Below are 25507 nucleotides of genomic sequence, written 5' to 3'. Positions count from 1 at the left end.
TTATTCCTTTCAAAATACAGAATGACTACCGATACACAGTAAATGATCACCCAAATATCCTCTCCATTTCTCAGACTTTCCATTTCTCTCATTTTCTCAGCAACTTCCCCATGAAATGTATGTATAACATACATATGTAAAATAAAATCAACTGCCTTTATTTTAGAATTCACTGTTACCTACTACGAACAGAGGCTGTATCTTTATAAACCAAAAGAATCATGCTCTGTATTTTCACTTAATTTCATATAATCATCACACATCACAACAAGGCCAGTAGGGAGGTATTATCTCACTTCACCTAGAAATTGGTTTTCCATATAACATACTGTCCAAACAAGACACTTCTAAGAGTGAAGAGGGCACTATTAAGAGTTATGCTGCAGCGGGAGGTGCAAACTGGGACTATTCTAAGCAAACCAGGATCATCCATACAAGGAAACAGAATCAAAAATGTTCTTTATTTCCCCAATTTACACACTGGGTCAAGAGGGAATTGGGGTTGGAACCCATGTCTGAGTAGGGTCCAAAAGAATAACAATTTCCAACACAAAGCAAAAATCAGGAGGAAGTCAACTAATGTACCAGTGCTTCTGTTTCCCATATTGCTATAATCGTGAGCTCATCAACTTATGCAGGCTTCTTTAGTTGATTATTATTGCTTCCCCTAACATTTGCTCAAATCCCCTTGCAATTCCTATAATTATGCTAAGTAAGTACACGTGGGAGTTAAATTTTCAAGACACCAGGGGGATGAAACATTACAAAGTGCAGAATGAAAACAGAAAAATCTAGCCCTGGTGAGTGTTACCAAGCACAATCTTCCAACAGTTACAGGGTACCAGTATCTTATTAAGAGATGTTTACTGTATACATCATCTCAGGAGGCTCAACAACCACAAGACATCAATAGCTCTAATTGTACTGTATATACACAGAGCACGGCAACTTTGCTGCTGTTACAACAATATAGGCCATTCCAACCACAAGCATGAACACACAACACAGGCTTCACACAGATTAACAGTATCTGTCACCATCTAATTCACATTCAGTAGGAGGCTTTGAGTGGGTTTCCGATCATTCATTTACATTTGCAATACAAATTATTCCTCTGCATTTTAGCCAGAGAACCCCTGAATATGTATTACCAAATTTAAGACATATTTTTTCTGGCTGGAATTTAGTACGTATAACTCTAATAAGAAATCAGTTAATTTAACTATATCAAAACATTCAACTAAATTCTCTATTTTCAAATTTTAGTTTTGCATATTTAAAGGCCTGTTAAACAAAACTGTTCATCAGGATACCTGGGTGGCTTAATTGGTTAAGCGTCTGACTTTAGCTCAGGTCATGATCTCTTGGTTCATGGGTTCATAACCCACATCAGACTCTGTGCTGACAGCTCAGAGCCTGGAGCCTGCGTAAGATTCTGTGTCTCCCTCTCTCCCTGTCCCTCCCCTGCTCGTGTTCTATGTCTCAAAAATAAATAAACATTTTTTAAAAATTTTAAATATGTTCATCATATAAATTTCTAAGTCATAAGTTCTACTGATGTTATGATATATACTTCTCTCTATATTATAAAAATTTTTCCTGAGCTTTATAGAAAAGTAAATTTTTAAATTTATGTTTATTTATTATTGATACAGAGAGAAACAGAGCATGAGTGGGGAAAAGGCAGAGAGAGAGGGAGACAGAATCTGAAGCAGGCTCCAGGCTCTGAGCTGTCAGCACAGAGCCCAATGTGGGGCTCGAACCCACAAACTGTGAGATCATGACCTGAGCTGAAGTTAGACACTTAACCGACTGAGTCACCCAGACACCCCTAGAGAAGTAAACTTTTTAAGAAGAAATATACACACATTAATGCAACTTCTTTTCCTTTATGATATATCAGTGCAGTGATGAAGTGTAGATAACTCTGTATGTTTTACAGGAAACAATGAACACTTTAATAAACACTTCTCAGGATTGATAAAGATGCAGTTCTCTTTCTTAAATCTTCCAAATCTACTGGATTAGTTGCAAAGAAAAAAATGATGTACTACTAGCACTAAAAGATAAAGTACTAATTTTAAATTTCCTGAGGGCAGGGGACTTACACTTGCTTGTGCCTCTCATTTGCTTTACATATCAGAGGCATGTTCCCAAGGCTGTTATTTTTATTTCTATATGCAGTTCTTAGTGACATTAACGAAAAGAGGTACTATGCATAATCCAGGAAACCATATAATTTAGAAGTTATGCTGCTGAAATTCATTATGTGTAATTACTGAGGTGCGCTTTCCTGAGTCTATGCTGTGTAGTGTCATACTACGTAATTTAGTTTGTACTGAAGAAGTATACTCTGGGAGAGCACGGAGAATCTGGCCTAGGATGGAAAGTATGCCACTTCACAAACAGCTAAGGATACAACCAATAAAGAACTATATACCGTACTGCTAAAAGGGGTTTATTTGGCAATCTCTCTTGTCCCATTTTCAAAGAGGTATCTATCATTTATTAAACCCAGTGTTAAATGAGTGTACAAGAGACTGGTCTATGCCTACGTGAGTTTCCCCAAATCTACAGACATCTCTACTTTCATCTATGTAAATAAACAATACTAATCTCAAAGAAAACGGAGTGAGAGCAGATGGCTTAGGACAAGGGTTGCCAAATTTTTTCTGTCAAGTGCCAGAGAGTAAAAATTTTAGGCTTTGTGAGCTATACAATCTGTGTCCTAACGACTCAGCTCTACTGTGGAAGTGCAGAAACAACTATAGACAATATATGGTAACAAGGCTGTGGGTGTCTTCTAATAAAACTTCCTGCACTTAAATAGGCAGCAGGCCAGATGCGGCCCATGGCTTAGGTGAACTCATTGCTGTTTGGTCAGGGAAGGGAAGGGTGTATGGGGGGCTCGAGTAGAGCAAAATCAGACTTGTGTCCATAGTGCAGATTACCACTTTTGAGAACCCTTCTGTCTACTACTTCTCACTCAAGGCCACACCCCCCCCGCCCCAACCCCGGCCCAAGCCTGATAAAATCCCATCCTGAAAGCTATCTAGTAAACTGAATATTTTAAGATAGAACAATTAAACACTTTGCTGGGCTGTGCCCATCCATTCTTAATGGCATCAGTAGCTGTACTGTGCTGCCTATTTGCCCCACAGGAAGGTGGCAATCACATACTATGCAGTGACAGAATACACTGGCTCAGGGTTCTAAGTTTCTGGCTTTGGGAAAGAGGTGGGACGGGCAAGAAACACTCTGCAATCATGTGAAAAACTTTGTGTTTATACACAGTGTATTTGCAGCTTTCATCAGATCTCCAAAAAGTTAAGCAAGAATCACTGCTAAAGTTGTTCCAATCAATACACAATGTGAAAATGCAGTCCAGAAGAGATGGGCACTGGGGGTGAAGGAGCTCACCTGCTGGTCTTGGAGCCTGAGTATGACCACACACCTGATCATGTCTCTTGTGTTCTTGTCATTTCTGAGGGCACTAGCCTATCTTGGAATTTGCTTCAATTCCGTACCATCTGCTGTTTCACTTCGTAATTATAAAATATACTACTCTTCAGTTTAAGGTTATGGATTAGACTACAAGTGTGGGCTTCATGACCGATGTACATCAGAAGCAGAGCCTCTCTGGGAGGAAGGTGGGAGTTTTGCCAAGTCTTACCCCAAGGTAAGTGAAGGATTATTACTATACATATGGGTCTGTGCATAGAAATATCACATATATGCATGTATGACTGAAGGCAATTAGGGAACACACATTTTACATGTCCCATTCCACCCCAAGTCTTTCTTTCTTTCTTCTTTTTTTAAAAATTTTTTTAAAAGTTTATTTATTTTTGAAAGACAGAGAGCAAGCGCATGAGCGGGGTAGAGGCAAGGGAGAGGGAGACACAGAATCCAAAGCAGACTCCAGGCTCTGAGCTATCAGCACAGAGCCCGATGAGGGGCTTGAACTCACAAACTGTGAGATCATTACCTGAACCAAAGTTGGACGCTTAACCAACTAAGCCACCCAGGCGCCTGCCACTCCAAGCCTTTCTCGTTGGGGAGAATGGGAGAGGAAGACGACAAACATTTAGAAAATCTACCTCAGTAATTCTTAGTGTCCAGTTCAGTTCTCCTCTTCTATTAACAGTTCTGTGGGGCACCTGTGGCTCTTTACTTCCATTAATGTGATCAGGCTTGTCTTTTGTACCTTGCCTATTAGTGATTCTTTATTTTTTAATGTTTTTATTTATTTCTGAGAAAGAAAGAATATGCACATGTGCAAGCAGACATGGGCAGAGAGAGACGGAGACAGAGGATCCAAAGTGGGTTCTATGTTGACAGCAGAGAGTCCAAAGCAGGGCTTGAACTCACGAACCACAAGATCACAACCTGAGCCAAAGTCAGACACTTAACGGACTGAGCCACCCAGGTGCCCCAGGGGTTCAATTTTAATAAAGATGACTGACAAAAGAGTTTCTCATTCCATAGTGTGCAATATGACTGGGAAAAGACTCCTGTTCGTCTGAGAATGAGACAGGCAAGCTAGAGGAACTGTTTTAAAAGTCAGAACTGGCTGCTGGCTTCACTTTCCAGCTTGAGCTAATTATTCCCATTCTCTCAGCTTCTGTTCCTTGTAGGTAACTTATGTCAAAGAGTACCTGTGAAAATCAAATGAGATAATGTATATAATGTGTTGTACAATAGCTGGCACCATAATTAGTCCTCAATAAATTATAATTATCCATCATCCAGGAGTAAACACCAATGACTTTGCTTATTTGGGGAATACAGAACAGTTATTTTTAATAGTTTTTGTGTCTGGGTCAAGGTAAAAGCTATAGCTTCCTTTTTTTTTTTTTTAATCCTTCATAGTTTAATGCTATCAAAAAGTAGCTCTATGAATACTTGTTCACCTCAAGTGTAAACACCAGAATTACCATTTTATCATCACCACTACTGTAATGCTGCAAAATTTCTTGCAAAGAAATAATGGTGACATGCATTAAACGAAGTTTGTTTTTTCATTTTTTCTGAGAGGTACATAATTTTGAAGGGAGGGAAGTTTATTTTGGGTAATCACATACATCTACATGAAAAGTTTAAAGAGGGAGCAATTTAGGTATAGACCTAAATTGGGTATAGACCCCTGTGGAGGCTGGGCAAGGAAAAGCGCAAGAACCTTTTAAGAGAATGGAGAACAGAAAAAGCAGGTCTCTAGAAACATTGGCCAATGGGGAAAAGTGCTATTTAACTACCTCCTTTGCCAGTAATTGGAGCTATAAAAAGAGTATCATTACGGCAAGGTTAAGCCCTTATCTTTCTGTCTGAGGCACCACAACCAGTCAGAAATTTTATAAGGATTCTAATTTTCTGAGTACTCAGCAATCTTACTATCAATCAACTTATAACTGGTCTTCAGATCAAACGACAATAGCTATCCTTTGCAATACTGTTTCTTCCCTGCTGGGTCAGAAAATTGGCTGAAATCCTACTGCAAAATCTAAAGGCACCTTTTAAATTACTAAATGCAAGGCAGCAATTTTGAAGTCCGAAAAAACTAAATTCCGCTTAAGTGATTAATTCAACTCCTATGCCAACAGTTACTTAAAATTATTTAAAAGTTGTAACAAACTGCTAAAAAAAATACCACTTAGGGTTGCAATATTCATAACCACAAGCTTATTAACCTTGATCTTTTACCATGATTAGCTCAGCTTCTATTCCCTCCTGATCAATGTCATTTACTCCTGTGGCTTGTTCTATGACCTTTACGTGGAAATTTTCCTATACTACTTCTCTAGCCCCGAATTCTGTCAAGATGCAAGCCCAGATTTCCAATTCCTTTTGAACTGAATTTCCCTGAAATACATACCTCAAGTGTAACATTTCCACAAATTAGTATGCTGCCTTTCCACACCTCCTCCCACAATGATTACTGGAGTCACATTCCCGGTATAGGGACAGACTACACATCTCTACCCTCTTGAAAGTTAGGTGTGGCCATGAGACTTGCCACTAACAATGGAATATGAGTGGGACATGAGGTACATCACTTCTGGGCAGAAGCTTTAAGAGGCCAACACATGATCTGCCATATTCTATTCTCTTCTCCTGCCTCAACAAATGTAGAAACATAAACAAGGGTTTCTAGGCTGGGTTCTCCAGTGAGGATGAGGACATAGAGCAGAGCCCCACCCCCAACTCGTCATATACGTGTAACACGAGGGAGAAATAACCTTTGCATTTTAAACTACTGCCCTCTCAGCATTGTTATCACAGCCTAACCTGGCCCAACCCAACTAGTGCACCCGCCTGTAATCTGCTGTTCTGATCTCCGATGAGAGCATCAGCACTCAAGCCAGAAAACTCAAAACTACTGAGCGTTTCCTTCTCCTCATAGCCCATATGCAAAGAAACATAACTAGTTTTGGGGAGAGGTCATCTTTCTGCTTGATTATAACCCTATAGCTTCCAAATACTGTCATTCTAGGATTATAAACTCCTGCTCTAAATTATCTTCCAAAATGACATCACAACAATCCTTCTAGAAATGAAATATGATAAGGCACTTCCCATATTTAAAGCCCTTCGACATTTTCCCACTGCTCATATTAACAAGCACTTGAGGAACACTTTTGTAAACAGGCACTGTGCTTGGTACTCTGGGAATAAAGATGAGTCATTTCCCTAACACTGATCTTCCAACCAAGATATGGTGACAGAGCTGGTTGTAGAATGTGTTGCTCAATACTAGTATTTAGTAAAATTGTGGCAATTCTGCATCGAGCACATCTACTGGCACCATTTATCCAACAGCATATGTTCACTTCATGTCTCCGTGTCACATTTTGGTAATTTTACAATATTTCAAATGTTTTCGTTATTCTATTTATTATGGTGACCAGTAATTATGACTCGCTGAAAGCCCAGGTGGTGGTCAGCATTTTTTAGCAATAAAGCACTTTTCTTTTAACGTTTATTTATTTTTGAGAGAGAAAGAGAGGCAGAGCGTAATCAGGGAAGGGGCAGAGAGAGGGGGAAAATCCAAAGCAGGCTCCAGGCTCTGAGCTGTCTGCACTGAGCCTGATGCGGGGCTCGAACTGACAAACCGTGAGGTCATGACCTGATCTGAAGTCAGACATTTAACTAAGCCACCCAATAAAAAGTGCTCCAATAAAGCACTTTGTTTGTTTGGACATAATGCTATTGTACACCTAACAGACTATAGTAGAGTATACACAGAACTTTTATACACATTGGGAAAGCAAAATATTCATCTGACTTACTTTATGGCGATATTTTCTTCATTGCAGTGGTCTGCAACCAAACCTGCAGTATCTCCAAGCTATGCCTGTATTCGTTTCTAACACCCTTTGTTATCTGTGTCCTGGAAACAGGGCAAAAGGCTAAGAGCCACCAGTTTAGCCACAAGATAAAGGTCAAACTTCAACATGTTACAGCTCTTCAAAATCTGCTTCCAGCTTGCCTCTGGGGCCTTATCTCCTATCACCCTCCATCAGCAGCCTCTGCTCAGGACGTTCCTGTTAGGAAGAGCATTCTCCCTCTCCCAAACCTACCAAAACTCTACTCGCTCTTCAGGGACAAGCTCACTTGTCAATTAACATTTTCTGTGAAACTTTCCTCAAGAGCTCTTAGCAATATTAAGCTGACCTTCAGAATGAAGCATCTCTATGCTTATGATGTGTTAATGGTTGTCTAAGAATAGACAATATGCTAAGTCTAAGAACTGTCAATAACTATGCTCTCAGCAGGCCTCTGAACTAAAGCATCAGGACTACATTTATTCACCTTTGTGTTCCCATCACTTAGTACTATGCTCATAAGACAGCAAGCATGGGCTTCACAGCTGTTAAATGAACACCGCTATGAAAACCACATTCCACAATCCCACCTATGCACCAGCCTATTTATTGATGGGTCCTAGGGTAAACTCTTATTATTTTGAAATCTAGAAAAGAAGGTTATATGTTTATAATTTCTAATTTTAAAAGGTCATCTGTCATTTTTAAAATTACAAGCTAGCAACACTAGTGTGTGTGTTTCTGTTATGCGTGTGTTTCTGCGTATGTGTGTATTTATAGATGTGTAGTAGTTTCCTATGGCTCTCGTAATAAATTCCCACAAACTGAGTGGCTTAGAACAACAGAAGTTTGTACTCTCACCATTCTGGAAGTCTAAAATCCAAAATCAAGCTGTCGGCAGAGCTGTACTTCCTTGAAGGGCCCTTGGGGAGTTTCTGTTCCCTGCCTCTTCCAGCCTCTCAGTGGGCTCAGGCAAACCTCACTTCATGGCTGTTACACTCCAGTCTCTGCCTCTTCCTCTTCTGCCTCAAACCTCCCTCTGCCTTTCTCCTCTTGGAACAACACTTGTTTTTGGATCTGGAGCCCACTCAGGCAATCCAGGATGATCTCATCTTAATACTCTAACCTGAATTACATCTGCAAAGACTCCTTTTCCAACTAAGGCAACAAGTTAAGTTACAGCTATTTGGACACAGACATATCTTTTTGGAAGCCACCATTCAACCCACTACTGTGGATATCTGAGTGTGTATGTGCGTGCATTACACATTGTGCCAAAGAACAGTCCTTACAACAGGCTCTACTGAACACTTACAGGTTGCCAAGGTGATCGTTTGGAAACTGCTGGGTGCCAGGAATACAATGATAAACATGAAAGACAGTCCCTGCTCTCAGGGAGGATGGTCAGGGATATATAAATCAAGTCATTCTTTAAAGTTGAAAAATGTAGTATGAAGGAAAATTATACCATAGTTGTATAGAACAGAGAACTTCGCCTCATCTATTATTAAATGTACCCCTAATATTTTCTCATTAGAGATGGACGATAGCTCAGAAAACATTCTTTGATTTTCAGCTTAGATTATGCCCCACCCTGTATTGGACCAACCACTAAAAGTCCTTGTTTCACATGTGTGCTTTGCCCTTTAAATCATCTGACTCAATATATGGCATGGAACTACCACAGCTCACGTAATTTAGGATGTCATGACCTGTAATACAGTCATTACTTCCTAAGAAAGAATAAACATGGCTGATTAAACTATGACATGCCATTAATTAAATGATGCATCCCCATTTCAGGGCTATTAAAATGCACACTTCAGAATTAGTGAAATATGTCCATTTCCATTTTCAAATACATCCTCCCAACACATCAGGGTAAATTAAACAGCTTTTGATTAAATAGTTAATCACCAAATCTCAATGTTCTTCCAGCCAAATTTTAATGCTGAGTTGGTTTCACTCAGACTCAGAATATTTTTCACCTTCTTTCCATGAGGTTAATATATGTAAATATAATTCAAGAAGACCTAAAAGAAGACATATCCTCATATACTGAGTCTCTTCTAAGCTGGAGATAACTTGAGAAGTCAGAGATTAGGAGAGAACTCTAAAATCTTTGAGCTGAAGCAGGAAGGAATGGTTGCCGGTTCCTTGCCCAGAACTTGCTAAGAGGTCAGAAGGTGAACAACAGAGGGCACACACCTGTGGCTGTAGTGGGGCAGGGCTTGCAAATACTTTAGAAATAAGCTGGAGTATCCCAAACGCCCTATGCCAGACCCTACTAGACGCTGTGAACTGTGCAATGGGAAGAGAAGCCAGGATGCCTGCTCTCGGATGGCTTAGAAAGACATATCTAAAAAGAGAAGTGATAAAACTTCTACACCTACCCAACTGCAACCTAATAAAGTTCTTCAAGGAATGCATGGTTGCAATTTTGTTATAGTTTTATTCAGAGGTGATGCAGAAGAAAAGGTTTCACAGAATAATCTGTTAAGAGTTCTTTTCTCACACAACTTATTTTTCCTTTATTATGCAGTCTGGGTTTTGACACTGAGATATATAGGGTCCATGTGGGCCTGTTTTTCCCACAAAGATTTAGTGTTAATCTCTGCATGTGAAATTAAGAGGAACTGGGAAGGCAATGTCATCAAAGATTGTGTGAGAGGTAAGGATGTTGTAAGAGAAATTTACTTTAAGTCCTTAAAAATTAACAGATGCAGGTCATTATGAAATTCTTAGACAACAGACACACATATGCATTAAGAACGGTATGTGAAAGGGGCACCTGGCTGGCTGAGCTGGTGGAGTGTGCGACTCTTGATCTTGGAGTTGTGGGTTCAAGACCCATGCTGGATGTAGATATACTTAAAAATTAAATCTTAAAAAATTAAAAAAAAAAATGCTGAAAGTGTGCCCCTCATCCAAAAAATAATGGAAGAAATATACTTTAAATTAATCAAATACTCTAAAGTTGAGTGTAACTTGCAAATGTTTCTTAAATTCTGAAAGGTACATTCTGCCTCTCTCTCTCTCTCTCTCTCTCTCTCTCTCTCACACACACACACACACACACACACACACACACACGAACAGCAGCTTAGTAAAGTATCATTTTAAAACAAATTCTTCCCTGGAGAAAACTTATTGCCAAAGCATCTGGACTATATTCCAGAAGGCATTTAACAAGTTACTATCATTTCCCAGATTCACCAGGGTAGTGCTGGCTTTAAAATGAATTAAAATTTTCTTTAGAAAAACAAATTTCAGGCCTCCCACAGCCTTTGGAAAAGAAGGGCAAGTCAAGATTGGGGTGGTCCTAGCCACAACTTCTCTTCTTTAAAAAATAAAGGATTGTTTTCAGATTTTGTCAATTGTTAAGTATTCTTAGATCACAGCCCAATGCATTCCCTGAAAGACAGGTGCAGAAAAATTGATTTTTTTCTACTTTTAAAGAGCAAAATGAGTTTGACAAAGCTAGTTCAATTCAGTAGTGAAGCATACTTTTGAGTAAATGGGCTGGCACAACAAGAGTCTAAAAGAAAATAAAAATCTTACATCATATGCAAAAATTAATTCCAGACAGATTAAAGACTTAAATAAAAATTTTTTAAATCTTCCTAGGATATCTAAAGAGGCTACATGTACAATCTAGGAGTCAGGAACATCTTTCTTAGCCAAGAATAAAAACACAAGAAAGAGACGTGTCTGTGCATATAAAAATTAAAAACTCTGAATAAAGAGAACATACACAAAGTCAATAGATAAATGTAAATAAGGAAAATATAATATACAAATAGCATCTAGAAATTGGCAAGAACGAGTCAACAAAAGAAAAACCAGTAAAAAGCATGATTTCAATTTGCAGAAGAGCATTTGAAGTGGTAAGTAATCATATAAAAAGGCCACAAAATCACTAATAGGGAAATGCAAATTAACATAGCAACAAGATCTCATTTTGTATCCATTAGGCTGGCAAAGATTTTTTTTTAAACTTTATAATAGGTAATGTTGACATGGATTTGGAGAAATGATATTCTCATACAATGATGGAAATGAGAATTGTTAGGGACTTTTTGGAAAGCAATTTGGCAACATCTATTAAATCATTTCTACTTCTGTGAATTGTGATACTGGGATGGAAGACCCCCTTTCCCTTACATATTTATTTTGAAAGAGAAAAAAGAGAGGCAGAGAGAGGAGAGAATTCCAAGCAGGCTCCATGCTATTAGCGTAGAGCCCAGTACAAGGCTAGATCTCACAACTGTGAGATCACGATCGCCAATTAAATCAAGAGTTAGGCACTGAACGAAATAAGCCACCCAGGTGCCCCCCCCCCCCCCCATATGTTTTCTAAAAAGATTTAATTTTGATCTTTGCATGTGAATTTAAGAGAATCAATAAGATAGTAGTATCAAAGATGTTTTGGAGAAGAAGTAAAAGATGAGATAAAAATCATGGACTTCTACAGAAACAATGAACAAATTAATGACTTATGTATATGGAAGTTTAGTGAAATTCACAGAGGTCAATAATTAGAAACAAACTGAACACCAATCCTACAGGAGTATTTCTATACTGTAGAATATTGTGCAGCTGTGAAAAAGGAATGAATTTGTTTTATGCCCCATGGTTCAGAAAAATTCTGAGTGATATAAGCAAAAGGCCAAAAAATATGTATTATATAATCCCATTCTTATAAAGCAATGATAGGTTTGTTTAGCTATGTGCCTTTGTGTGTATATACAATGTCGATGTGGCGTTATGTGAGTACGGAGAAAATAGGAAGGATACGTACTGTATTATGTGAGCAGGTAGGGTTGAGTTGGAGGAATGGGGGTTAATGTGATGGAAGAAAGCAAACAAAACAAAGCAGAAAACCTAAAATGCCCCATTTATGTAAAATTGGTGTGTGTGTGTGTGTGGTGTGTGAACACAGGATACATGAAAAGGACAGTCACCAAAATGTTGATGGTGGTTATCTCAGGGTGGTGGGACCTCTAATTATCTTCAGTTTTTTAAATACTTTTATGTATTCAAACTCTTTTTAATGAATGTATTATGTTCAAAATCAAGGGCAATAATGTTTTATTTCATTGTGACAATTTAGAAACTAGATATTTATACTTATAGTTCATATATTTCCCTCCTTCCTTTCTCCCTGGTCTCCACTCAATGGCATAGAACTCCTATAGTGTCTACTGCACAGTATTCAACTGCATACAGTCTACTCAGACTGATCTCTTCCCAACTGAGTCAGGAAAAAGAGAGTGAGAGAGAGAGAGGGGTGGGGGAGAGAGAAGATTATTGAGGGGGGAGAACAATTCATAAACTAAGTGATCTATTGTAAAGTTAACTTGAGATTTCTTTGGCAGTAAAAAAGAATCTCAAAGTCATCTTGTATTTCACTTTTAACAACTGTCACCTCAACCCACTGATAAGCAGAACTATTCAAGAGAGTTCTCTGTGCCAAGTTAGTAAAGGGATATGTATTTTATTCTCCATCAATCACTGCATATACACAGAGAATTAAACTGGGCTTTCCCTCTCTTATCTGCAGTTCCCTTTTTTTAAAAAAATATTTTAGATTCAATTCAAGTTAGTTAACATATAAGGGAATGATTTCAGGAATACAATTCAGTGATTCATCACTTACATATAACAGACAGTGCTCATCCCAACAAGTGTCCTCCTTAATGCCTATTGCCCATAGGCACCCCTCCAGCAACCCTCAGTCGGTTCTCTGTATTTAAGAGTCCTAAGGTTTGTCTCCCTCTTTATTTGGCTCTTATTTTTGCTTCCCTTCCCCTATATTCATCTGTTGTGTTTCTTTAACTCCACATATGAGTGAAACCATATGGTGTTTGTCTTTCTCTGACAGACTTATTTCACTTAGCATAATACCCTCTAGTTCCATCCACACTTTGCAAATGGCAAGATCTCATTCTTTTTGATTGCCAAGTAATATTCCATTGTGTGTGTGTGCGCGCGCATGCACGTGTTCTCCCTTCCTCTTAGACATTACACTGAAGTTGACATTTTTACAGAGATGTTCAACAGAAGAAATGAAATGACATTCAAGCCATCATGTTTGCTTCTCTCCCTATCTGAAGTTATCTGAATTTGTAGTATTCTCACATCAGCACTTGGGTTCTAAGCTTCAACAGGCTCTCAAACTTCAGGGCTCATTATGGATTACATGTAAAAAGAATGAAATATTTTTATAAACTTGTCAACTTATTCTTAGCCTTGAAAACCAAATAGTGATGAACCTTATTTGTCAGCTTAGTTTCAGGCAATGCACAGAAATTTATCAACACTGATGAATCTGTGGGGACCTCTCCATGACATGAATTCGAACATAGTTGTGAATACACAGCATGGATTTACCAAGACTTTAATGAGATTGTTTTATTTTATGCAATGGAAGAGGATTCCTTCTTTCAGACGAATGGACACAATGCAACAATGAACATAACAACATCCAGGATGATAAAGAAAAGTAATCATAAATATTCAACTTCAGGAACAGAGGAAATACCTATTTATGAACATCAACTGAGGAAAAGTAGAAAGGAGGTTTTAAAAAGTGATTAAACCCACATGAAACCTGGAGATTATTTATAAACGCTCTGCAAAAAAACCAAGAGGGAAAAAAATACTAGGATTTTATTTTTTTATTACAGCTTTGAAAAACTCTTCCAAAAAATGGAACAAAGCGCTCATAAAATTCACAAAAGAAATATGATAAAATTATTGATGCTATTCTACTACTAATCAAAGAAACACAAATTAGAAAAAGTGCCAATTTTTAAAGTATCTAAATTGGCAAAGACTAAGATATAACTATGATGTATAAAATGATGGGCTTACTCACTCAATAGTACAAACTTTCCTGGATACAACTTAGCAACATATATCAACAATCTAAAAATAATAAATTCTGAATAATAATCCCACTTCCAGGAATCCCAAAAAATTAAATTATAAAAAGCTGACCAATTCAGTTACAAAGATATCCTCAAAAGTAAGAGACTCAAAAGAACCAAATGTTTAACAACTAAAAAATGGTCAAGTAAATAACGGTTTATTGGTAATAACAGATTCCCATTCAGTCAAAACAATTTTATTTTCAAAGAATATTAATAATGAAGGAAAATGCTCACGATCTGATGTAATATCAAAACCACAGTTTTATCTGCTCTCTCTCTCAGATATAAACAAACATTAAAAATACTTTTTTAAAAATTTTTTTAAAAATCTATTTCTGAGAGAGACAGAGACAGAGACAGCGTGAGCATCAGATAGAGAGGGAGAGACAGAATCTGAAACAGGCTCCAGGCTCTGAGCTGTCAACACAGAGCCCGACATGGGGCTCGAACTCACAAACTGCAAGATCATGACCTGAGCCGAAGTCTGACGCTTAACCGACTGTGCCACCCACGCGCTCCAAAAATACTTTTTAAAAAGAAAGTGGGGACATCTGGGTGGCTTAGTCGTTTAAGCATCTGACTTCGGCTCAGGTCATTATCTCATGATACATGGGTTCGAGCCCTACGTTGGGCTCTTGGTGACAGCTGGGAGCCTGGGATCTGCTTCAGATTCTGTGTCTCCCTCTCTCTTTGCCCCTCCCCCACTCACGCTCATACATGCGCACTCTCTCTCAGGTATAAACATTAAAAAAAATGTTTTTAAACCCACAGTTTTATACAGTTTGGTCCCACTTTTAGATATAGTCTCTATTTACAGGCCATACCTGCATAAGAGGAAAATGTTAATAATGGTTATATAACAAGTTGTATAACTTCTGGAATTAAAACTGAAACTCATTTTTGTCATTTTTTTGATCTATGTTTTCCAAATTCTCAATAATAATGATATCTGCAGGAAAATAGTAAATATCTTTTTAAAACACAACCACAAAGTCTTTCCGTCAAAAGATATAAAGAGGGGGAAAAAGCACCTTGAACAATTGGGCAACTACTGCCATTGTGTGTATCAGATCAGAGAGAAAAATCTGAAAAATATACAAGCCAAAAAGGAATGTGAGAAGTGTCTTATAATAATAATTTCACACAAATACAGTTTCATGGCTTACTCATAAAGTCCTTTCACATATTATAGAGGGCCTTTAAGTAGAACTGCTTTAAGGTTTTAGCTCATGCTCAAGGATGAAAAGAGAAAAGTTGGAGCAAGAGGTTCATACTATTTAAGCTAAAGAAAAACCTGAACGAGAAGATGTCAAGAAATTAGGGCTGAATGCATGGCTAAGTTTTGTGTAGGAAGAAAAGGTGAAGAAAAAGAATCAAAGCACAAATCTATGTGGCAGAGACCGCTGAACAGCTCCTAACATCCAATGCTTGGCTCTCCTGAAGTAAGAACCTACGGGCACTGTGCCCAGTTCCTTACTTTCCTGTCTACAGAAGAGTGTGTAAGTCCTGACCAATGAGATGGCAAGTGAAGTGGACTGGTAGTGGTAAGGCATACTCTTTCACCGCTCCTGCTGTATGAGATACAGGCATGATGGCTGGAGCTTCAGCAGCCATTAGGTGTCATGAAGTGAAAACCACCTCCTAAGGATGACAGAGCACAAAGACATGAGGAGCTTCGGTCCTTGACTCTGGATCTGCCATAGTTATCCCGGAGTATATACATTCAGACTCCTTTTATATGAAAACAATGAAATCTCCATATTGTATAAATCATTTTTTTTTGTCCTGTTATACACAACTAAAGTTAACGTTAACTGATATACCTGGTGATGATGATGAGCTTGTAAAAGTTTCTTCTGATCTTCTCTATTCTCAGTGGCTCTCCTTTCTCTCAAAAGATGGGACCAAAATAAACATGAAGAAACAAACAAAAAACAGCAGAATATCTGTCTAAAGCCTCATGTTATTTACTTATTTTTAAGTGGGTATTCTGAATCTTCTAGAGCTCTATTTAGACACAGTGAATTAAACTGTTTTTAACTTGGGTCTGGTGCTTGATTGATTTTGTGGGTCAGTGGTTCAAGGTCTTGCATCATGGTTAGCTATTGCGTTGTTTCAAATACTAACCTGAAATAGACTAAAATTGAAGACCTTGAAGCCTAAGCTTCCTGAGGACCAGGAATGACCATGGAATGGATGCTAGTTCTTCAATTTCAACCATCCTTTGCTTATACATTGCTGCTGAAGGAAGAGAGGGGCAATTCAGGGTGTCAGTCATGAACAGAACACCTTCACAGATGGATGTCCTTAAGTTATTCAAGTGGGCTTCCTCAGGCATTTCATTAACCTTACTCTGAATGGATGACAGAATCTGTTATAACCAGTGAGTGCTTCCTAATTACCTACAAGGTAACAGAATATTTAAAAATAGAAAAGTAAACATTTACCTTTTTTCAGTTACTTTTAGACATTGGAACCTAGGTCCTTGCCAAAAGGAAAACACTGTCAAAGTGAACCAATTATCAAGAGCCTATTCTCATTTCTAACATCTTAAAGTCTGGTACTGAGAAAACTGTGATATTTAAAAAATGTCTGAGCAAGGAAGTTTTCCTCTACTGAGTGGAGAAAACCAACATAACTTATTTTCAGTCTTTACAGGGTAACATCCTTCAGCACTGTTCACAGTCTCTTCTACGCTGTAACAACCCTAATCGTAATAACTTACTAAAGACATTAAATATTAACCTAAATAACAAATATCTTCATAAGACTTCACATTGTACTTTAAATTCAATAACTTGGTATTTATTAAACAACCATTAAGCCATCAAAGCCCAACTGGTATTTAAATACTTCAAACTAGGCTTAAGAATTAGCAGAATTAAAATGACTTGCCCTTTATTATAAAGTAATTCATCCACAACACTGGAAAGGGGCTTGGGAACATTGTTTTTTTCCTTCTACCACCATGCAGTATCCCCACAAGGGCATAAAAGGAAACTCACTGTCTGGGATTAAGACACTAAGGTTTCAAGTCAATCTTGGGGCTATTCTAGGAAGATGACAACTGTACCAAATTAGCAGTTGTAGTTTCATAACACTATTTAAACCAAGTGGCTTCCTTTGCTTAGAAGGAAAATCCCTGGTACCCTGGGAAGATGAAACGCTGAATAAGTTAAATGGTTAGCTGACTATCCAATCAGTCCTATTCTTTGTCGTAGCATAAGAGTTGACTGATTCCAAAGATTTATGGTATTCTGGTCCATATAACATTAAAAATTCAATGACATAGCTCCATGTACTATGTAGAGAAGACATCTTAATTTCAGAAAAAAAAAACTAACAAGAAACCAAAGAATCTAAAAATGAGTTGAAATTTCTAGAAATAATTTATTTAAAACATTAATAACTCAGGTGCTGGGGTGGCTCTGTCAGTTGAGCACTGAACTTCAGCTAAGGTCATGATCTTGTGGTTTGTGAGTTCAAGCCCCATACTGTACTTGCTGTCGTCAGCATGGAGCTCACTTTGGATCCGCGGTCTCCCTCTCTCTCTGCTCTTTGCCTGCTCATGCTCTTTTTCTTACTCTCTCAACAAATTAAAAAAAAAAAAACTTAAAAAATTAAAATTCAAAAAATAAAATATTAATAACTAATGATCCTAAGAATCATTATTTCATCATGATGGTCAACTAAGTCTTTATGTTCCCTACTGCTACTTTTACGCCCTACCATCTTAGTATCAAGATATGCATTTACACATATGTCTATCTCAACTGAAACAAAAGTGAAATTCTATTTCAAACTTACAGAGGTCACAGGTGCTTTAATAATATAGACCTGCTGGACCCGAAAATGTTTAATATAAGGATTTGCTCATTCATTTATTAACTGCTTACAGAATATCTCTTGTATGTCAGACAATGTGTTAGGAGCTGGGAAATCGCAAAAATAGTTGTAGATACTTCTAACCTGAAATTCACATAAACATTTTTACACCACTAGGAGCAGGGATAGAAGCTGAGACGTGGGGAAGCATCTTCATGTGGAAATGTCCTCTAAAAGGCTTACATTCCATGAGATTTAAAATGTTTTGGTAGGCATTTTCTATTTTGTCAAATACGAGAAAATAATACATAAACCAGCAATAAAAGTTATTTTTCAAGTTATGAAGAATAGTTGATGTTCTTAAGATTGATAGCCCTGCTGAAGACCAGAGGGAGTTTAGGAGTCTTCCTAGAACTGCAGCTCAGTGAGTAAAAAGACAGATACCTCAGGAATCTCAAACAAAAATAAACAAGTTTACAAGCTGGCCTACAAGGACTTGTCACTTCAATACAGCAGCCAAATGAGCAAAAGAGACTCAAATGCTCTCTTTAAACTATGATACAGTCGATCAAATGGTCAAACCAGTTTTCCTTTCACAGATGACCAAATGTCTTAAGACTTTCAAAACGGCCATCTTACTTGAAAAACAAGAGCATCAAAAGAGCTATGTCCAAATCTTGTCTTGTGGCTCTAAGTGTTTATCACTGTCCGTGGTCTTCTAAAAGGTCCTTTCCAATTCTTCTTCCATAATTTACAGGCATAGCCAATTAGAGGTGATAACTAGAAGAAAGTAAAAGAATATGGTATATAAAAGAATACTCAAGAGACTTCCTTCATTACCCACTTGGTGCAGAACATTACACAGGCATGTCTTTTCTAACAGTTATATAAATATACGTGCTCAGAAAATCAACATCAACCCAGTAAAAGCAGTGATGAGTATCTACTAGAAAGAGATTCAAGTGTGCTAGTAGCATTTGGTCAGACTCGCATGTGATTTCTGGATGAAGTTAAAAGTTTCTTTCTTAACTTCCTGCTCTGGTCTCTCCCAAATCCAATCTTGGGTTAGAACACAACACCTTCTTTCTGATAAAAACCTTATGCCACCTTTTTATAACCTGTGGATTACTAGATCTCAAGTACTCAGAAGGAAAGAGGCTAACTCACCCTTCCGTGAGTATCTTTAGCTGTACAAAATAAAATAATATTTGGTGGACTTCTGTTACCTAAATGATACACTCTGAAGCTTGTCTCTCAACTGGTCTGCACCTCTCCTACTCCAATCTTATATATGTGCACTGTTTTGCAATACACATGTATTTCACACATTTTATTGCATTTAATTATCATAGTAAGCAGATACACAAGCATGCAGGCTGCATGAGCACAGAGGTGTCTGTCTCATTCAATGTTATTATCCCCATACTTATAACAAGGCTTGATACACAGCAGCGGCTTAACAAATACTGACTGAACAAGAAACTAATCAAAAACTATGAGATGCATGGGCCAGTATAATGTTTTTTTTTTCTGCGTGAGAAAACTACAAATCAAAGCGGTTAGACTTGACCAAGATCACATAACTATGAAATGGCAGCTCCTGTAACTGAACAGGGTTTCCTAAGATCCAAATCTAGCATCCTTTAAACTGCTGTCTCTCCTACCTGGGGCATGCATATGTATGCACCCTCTTAGAATACAGAATGTTAGGGAAAATGAAACCACAGATAAGCGTATCTTCTAGGAATAAGACTTACACCAAGTTAATTTAGAAAAATATTTATATATAAAACATCAATCATGGAGATTTTGATAACTTAATTTCACAGTTCAACACAGATCTAGAAACACCTGTGATATTTGCAAATAGCCACATGGAGCCTCCCTGTGTTCACCTTTCTGCTCCTTCAGTCTTCCTGCACTTAAATGGGAGAGAACAAAGGAAGGACCAAGTTCTCACAGGGCCAACAGCCCTGGGGCTCAGCATCAGCTCGGATTCCTCTGCACATCTGGAAGGAGAAGCTGCTGCTGACCTATCACTGCAGCTGCCTCCAACTCCTACTATCTTTTGCTCTCTCCCTGACATTCCATGCAGGCTTTGTCTTCCTCTTCCTTTCAGCCAACAGGGCCATAAACTCATCTTTCCCTGATCTAGGCCATCATTCTTTGAACGGGGGTACATGTTTCATGCAAAGCCAATACTTCCCATCACAGCTGTCAGGGAATCAATTTCCAGAGCCCCAACTTCCCAATAGTCTCTGGTCTAAAAATTGATTTGCCTGGGATCACAGAGAAACGTCCAACCCTGGACGAAAGGAAGCTGTCCTCCACCACCTCCCCTTCCCAAGGACCCTTCACCCACTTTACAGAAACAATGCATCTTTAGATCTTTCTAAACTGCATTACCCCAGGGTGTAAAGACCTCAGGGCAACTAACAAAGAAACAAATAAAAACGCTAGGGCATGTAAAGGATGGAGTCTTTAGCATTTGGGGAGCAATGCCTTTTCTAAATCAGGGAATTTCCAATTCTTTGTTTCAAGCATATTCAAATATGAAAAGGTCAGAAGAATTCTAAAATACTGGGTTTCAATTTATATGTATATTTTGTTACAGAAATAATGACAGAGTAATCATTTCAAGCATAAGTCAAACATAATATATATTACATTAGGCTAGAATTCTGTAGCAGAAGAAATGGGAATATAAATTTAAGGAGAAAAAGGAAAGAAAATATGTTTAAGAACTTATTCATGTATTGTCTTAAATGAATGATAACTGGGAATCATGTACAGACGTGCTAGAGTTTTTTTTTCTAATGACACAATTTAAGAAGTCAAGATTTATAATATGCTGGAATATGACACCCTTTGCAACTGTTTACACTTAAGATGAAAAGTTTTAGCAATCAGCTTAATAATATGCTGAGGGTACAAACTTCTACAGAATCTTTTAGGAGCTATAGGAACAAAAAAGTTAGAAGAACACTGTTCTAGACTAATCATCGGAGCCTTTCCAAGGTGAAATAATTGAAGAGAGAGAGTGATCCATTTCCCTACCTAGTTTTGAGTTAGGATGGGTTGGAGATTAGCATTTGCTCCACCCTCTTCTTGGTCAAAAACACATTTGTTGAATCTGGTTCTAGAGCCAACAGTTTGTAAGACTGATGACCCAGTTAAATATGTGATCGCAAGTGTATTGCTGACGGGGGTTAGCTGGCCTTTGCCTGTGACGCATGTATCTTACTCTCTAAAGAAGAATCACTACTTTTGAGTACTTTTCTTTGTGTTTTCCAGAAAAATTCATGAGGCAATACCTGGAAGGCTCATTATTTTGTGCTTCTCTTAACATACAATGACAAATTTCACTCCTGGGGATGCAATATTGAATGTGTCTATCTGACTGGCATTTCATAAGCAACATGCAGAATGCAAAGAACTGGAGAGTACTCTACTGTGCAGTTAGTATTTTAAGTATGCCACATGTACTGAGGAGTAATTTCAACAGGCACATCTAAGACCGGAAGCCCTCAGACACCATGTTTTTCCTTCTCTTCTTCCCCACTGCTCCTTTCGTCTTTTCAGCCACTCCTCTGGGAAGCAGAAAGTAGTCTAAATATGATGGATGAGGCCAGCACTTAATTCGGTGTCTACACTGTTTGAAAAATATTGACTTTCCGGTCCTCAAGTTCTCAGAGACAGTGGAGCTATTTAGAGTAGACATTAGACCTACTCTAAACCTACTCCCATTTAGTAAGAGGAGGTAAAGTTTGAGATAAAAGGTCTTTCTTTAGAGTCAGAAAGTTGGCTGAAAATCCCACTCCACACATTTACCAAGTATGTCACTCAACTTCTCCGAATCTCAGGTTCCCAAAGTCCTCAAAATGGGGTGCTGAGGATTTGAGACAATATGTATCAAGCACTGAGAAATGTACAGCACATAGTAGGCACTCAGTAACCAACAGTTATAAAATTAGATGTTTAATGTTCTTTAATGACTGCTTCAAATTAGCCAATAGTTCTCTCTTGGCATAAGGTCAACTAGTAGCATGTTTTTCAGTTTCTTTCTGGTCTCTTTTAAAATCAGTGATTTGGAAAATGACTACCTTTCATGTCTAAGTATAGGGTGTCTGTGTGTGTAAAACGTACCTGCAGTACTAAAACTGGCAAAAAGACACAGAATGAGGACTGCACAAAATTGGAGATTTCACATACAGCTTTTATAAATATGGTGGCATATCCTTAATATGTTCTGAGCACGGCTGTGGAACATGATTAAAAATAAGCATGGAGTCAACGATTGACTCTTTGAAAGACTATCCAAATTTAGTTGGTATTCACAAAGTTTTTTTTTTTTTTTTAAGGATACTTAACACTGTAAGGCTGTGGGGAAAGTGGTGCTCCCCCAATTCTCATGTGTATCAAGAACTCAATGGTGGCTCAGTCGGTTAAGCGTCCGACTTCAGCTCAGGTCATGATCTCACTGTTCGTGGGTTCAAGCCCCGCGTCAGGCTCTGTGCTGAGAGCTAGCTCAGAGCCTGGAGCCTGCTTCAGATTCTGTATCTCCCTCTCTCTGACTCTCCCCTGCTCATGCTGTCTGTCTGTCTCTCTCTGTGTGTGTGTCTCTCTCTCTCTCTCTGTGTCTCTCTCTCTCAGAAATAAATAAAACATTAAATTTTTTTTTTAAAAAAACTCAGAAAAGGATTCACATACGTATTCAGAAAGGCCGGAACATATACTAACCTGAACAGATTTATGGGTAAGGGTGTTCATGATATCACAACTTGTAACAGTAAAAAACAAAGCATCTCACATCCACCACTGGGGACTAGACTGTTGGGGATAGCCATCCCCTGGGATATTATACAGCTACTAAAAACAAAAAAAAATTTAATAAGAGGGGGTTGTTAAGTGAAAAAAACCAAGATATAAAGCAGTATTTGGCTTGGGTTCCAAATTTGTGTGTGCCATTGTGAATCTCAAGTGATAATCAGAGAAAATTCACAATAAAGAGTTGGAATTACAGTGATCAAAATCCATTCCACAGCCTGAAAGGGCACAGTGTTAAGACTTGCTACCCACGTCCTAATTTTAAAAAGAAGTGTGGGATGGGTACACTGCTGATTCAGATCCTTATGAATGACAGGGATAGGAAAGCAAATAATAAAGCTACAAGTTAGGTCTGCAACTGACATTCAGCCTCTTTAAACTTTCAGTTTAATAAAGCTTTTGGGTGACTTTTATACCACATGCATCAATGCTCTCTGCCTAGCTAAGGGTTTTGGCAGAGTGTGTGCAGTGATGAGAGAAGGTCGGAAAAGGTGAGGACTCCTAACCTTCCAATATACACGTTTTTCCATAGTGGAAGAGGAAATGAAACTGTGAATACACATACACACACACACACACGATTCAGACCTGCAGATAGTTAAAGCACCAAACACTTGCCCACCCCACTGTAAACAGAAATGCCTCAACAGACCACCTGTCCTTCCGGAGTTCATCTGCACCTCATTACTACTTTGAAAACTCCTAGTTTATTCCCACCACTACCAAGACCAACCAAACAAGGACAGGAAGCAGGCCAAGCTTGTCTTCCAGCTTTCATGAACTTTCCTGCACGGATTTCTCCCATCCGTACTTCAAATGTCTAATCTAACCCCACAGATAAGAAACAGAATAAAAATGCCTTTGGACATTTACACATCTCATGTTACCCACTCTTGTTACTCCTTTTCTGGAGTAACCCGAATCCTTGGGACTTGAAATGACATCTTTCTGCTCAAGGCTCTTCTGACTTGGCCTGTGTGACCACAGCTCTATCTGCTTGCCTGCCACCTGGGCCCAAGGGCTTCCCACAGTCCTGGAGCAAAGCAAGCATGTTTCTGAAAACAGCCCGAAATCACATAAAGCCCAAATAAACTGAAGTTATAGTGAAAATACCAAACAAAACACACCTGAATGGACACCTTACATGGTACAATTCAAACTGTGAGGGGTCTACTTGCTTGACAGTATGCACTTGTTTGCAGATGTCACACTGCGGAACAAACAGCTAGGGGATGTTTGGCTCGTTTCTGGTGGTCACTTTCAGGAAATTCACGCTCAGGTCCCAAATCAATACAGATTTTGGTGACTTAAAAAAAATTTTTTTTCCAGGCTGGAAATGTGCTAAGCTAATAATTAACCTTAAGCATACCATCACTTCTGCTAAAAACATTTTCTACACTCAGCCCCAAATTACTTTCAGCTCGGTTAAACAAAACAGACAAGCTGTAATAAAAGGTCTCTGAGAAATGTGATCCCTTTCATTGGTCACCCAGGAGCTTTTCCTCTTAAATCTGCTTCTTCTGGGGGGTGAGGAGAGGAGGCGTAGGGGGCGGGGGAAAGGAAGGCATCCAAAATAAAGATGCCACCCAAAGCACAATGATTTTGTAAGAAAGTTGACTAAGATAACTCTTCAGGGTTTCCCAGGTTGAGTAATTCCTACGGGGGATGGGGTGGGGAGGGAGGGCTCACCTCCAAAATTACTATCTGCAGAGGTTTCCCCAATGTTGATTTTTTTTTTTAGGCGTCCTTATTTTTAAGTACACTGCAGGGGCTCTGATTTTCACATCTCTAGCTGTTGCTGGGGGTAGCCGAGAGCAACGCGCCAGGGCTGCGGCAGCCGCTCGGGCCAACTCCAGCGCCCGGGGGGCGGGCAGCCCCCTCCCCACCCGGTCCCACCCTCCCCGGCACACGCGCGCACACCCGCGCCGAGACTGCGGTCCGCGCGGGTCTGCCCCGTGGCCGCGCCGAGACTCACCGCTGTCCAGCCGCGCGATCTGGGGCAGCCGGTAAGTGCTGACCAGCAGGTCGAGCGGAACGGCCACCGAGCTCCACTTCACATCCTTGAGGCTNGCTCCGGCGCCCTGCAGCCTCGCCGGCCGCCACGGCGCGCCCGCACTTCTTCGCCGCGCAGGGCCCTTCCCGGAGCCCAGCAGCAGCCGAGCGAGCTCGGGAGGCTTTCTCCCAGCGGGGGCGTCGGGCACGCTGCCTCGCTCCTCCCCCACTCCGCCACCGGAGTGTGACCGCAGGCCACGCCGGAGACCTCTTTGGTGCTCACCTCCCGGGAGTGCCACGGACACACCAGGCGGGGAACGGCCGGCGTGGAACAGGAGGCCAAGCCTTTCGCCCCCAACCCCACAACTCTGTAAACGGAGCTGGACGTTAATCTACAGCTAGACTTTGCTAGGCAGCCTGGAAAACGCCGAAGCCCCCCCAGATGGAGCAAGGTGATTATGATCAGTGCCCACAGAAGGGAAGGTCCCGCACCTTCGCTGTATGAACGAGATGCTGGAGACCGTGGGGTATGAGGCCACTAACCCCGATGAACACGCCGAGGAAAGAGCGAACTCGGTTACTGGGGGCCTACTGGGGCCAGCCGTT

At 39.4% G+C, this 25507-nt stretch overlaps 1 protein-coding gene across 1 annotated transcript in view; it reads right to left on the bottom strand.

Moving 5' to 3' along the window:
* The window catches only part of GAREM1 (GRB2 associated regulator of MAPK1 subtype 1), a 237222-nt gene that overhangs the window by 166228 nt on the left and 45487 nt on the right, over window positions 1-25507 (bottom strand). The window contains exon 4 of the mRNA XM_077753853.1: window positions 24885-25269. Coding sequence (XP_077609979.1) covers window positions 24885-25269 — 385 coding nt within the window. The remainder of the gene's footprint in view (window positions 1-24884; window positions 25270-25507) is intronic.

The sequence above is a fragment of the Crocuta crocuta genome, unplaced genomic scaffold (assembly GCF_008692635.1).
Source record: "Crocuta crocuta isolate KB4526 unplaced genomic scaffold, BGI_CrCroc_1.0 scaffold231, whole genome shotgun sequence".
NCBI classification, from domain to species: Eukaryota; Metazoa; Chordata; class Mammalia; order Carnivora; family Hyaenidae; genus Crocuta; species Crocuta crocuta.
This window is presented reverse-complemented; position numbering and strand designations above follow the sequence as displayed.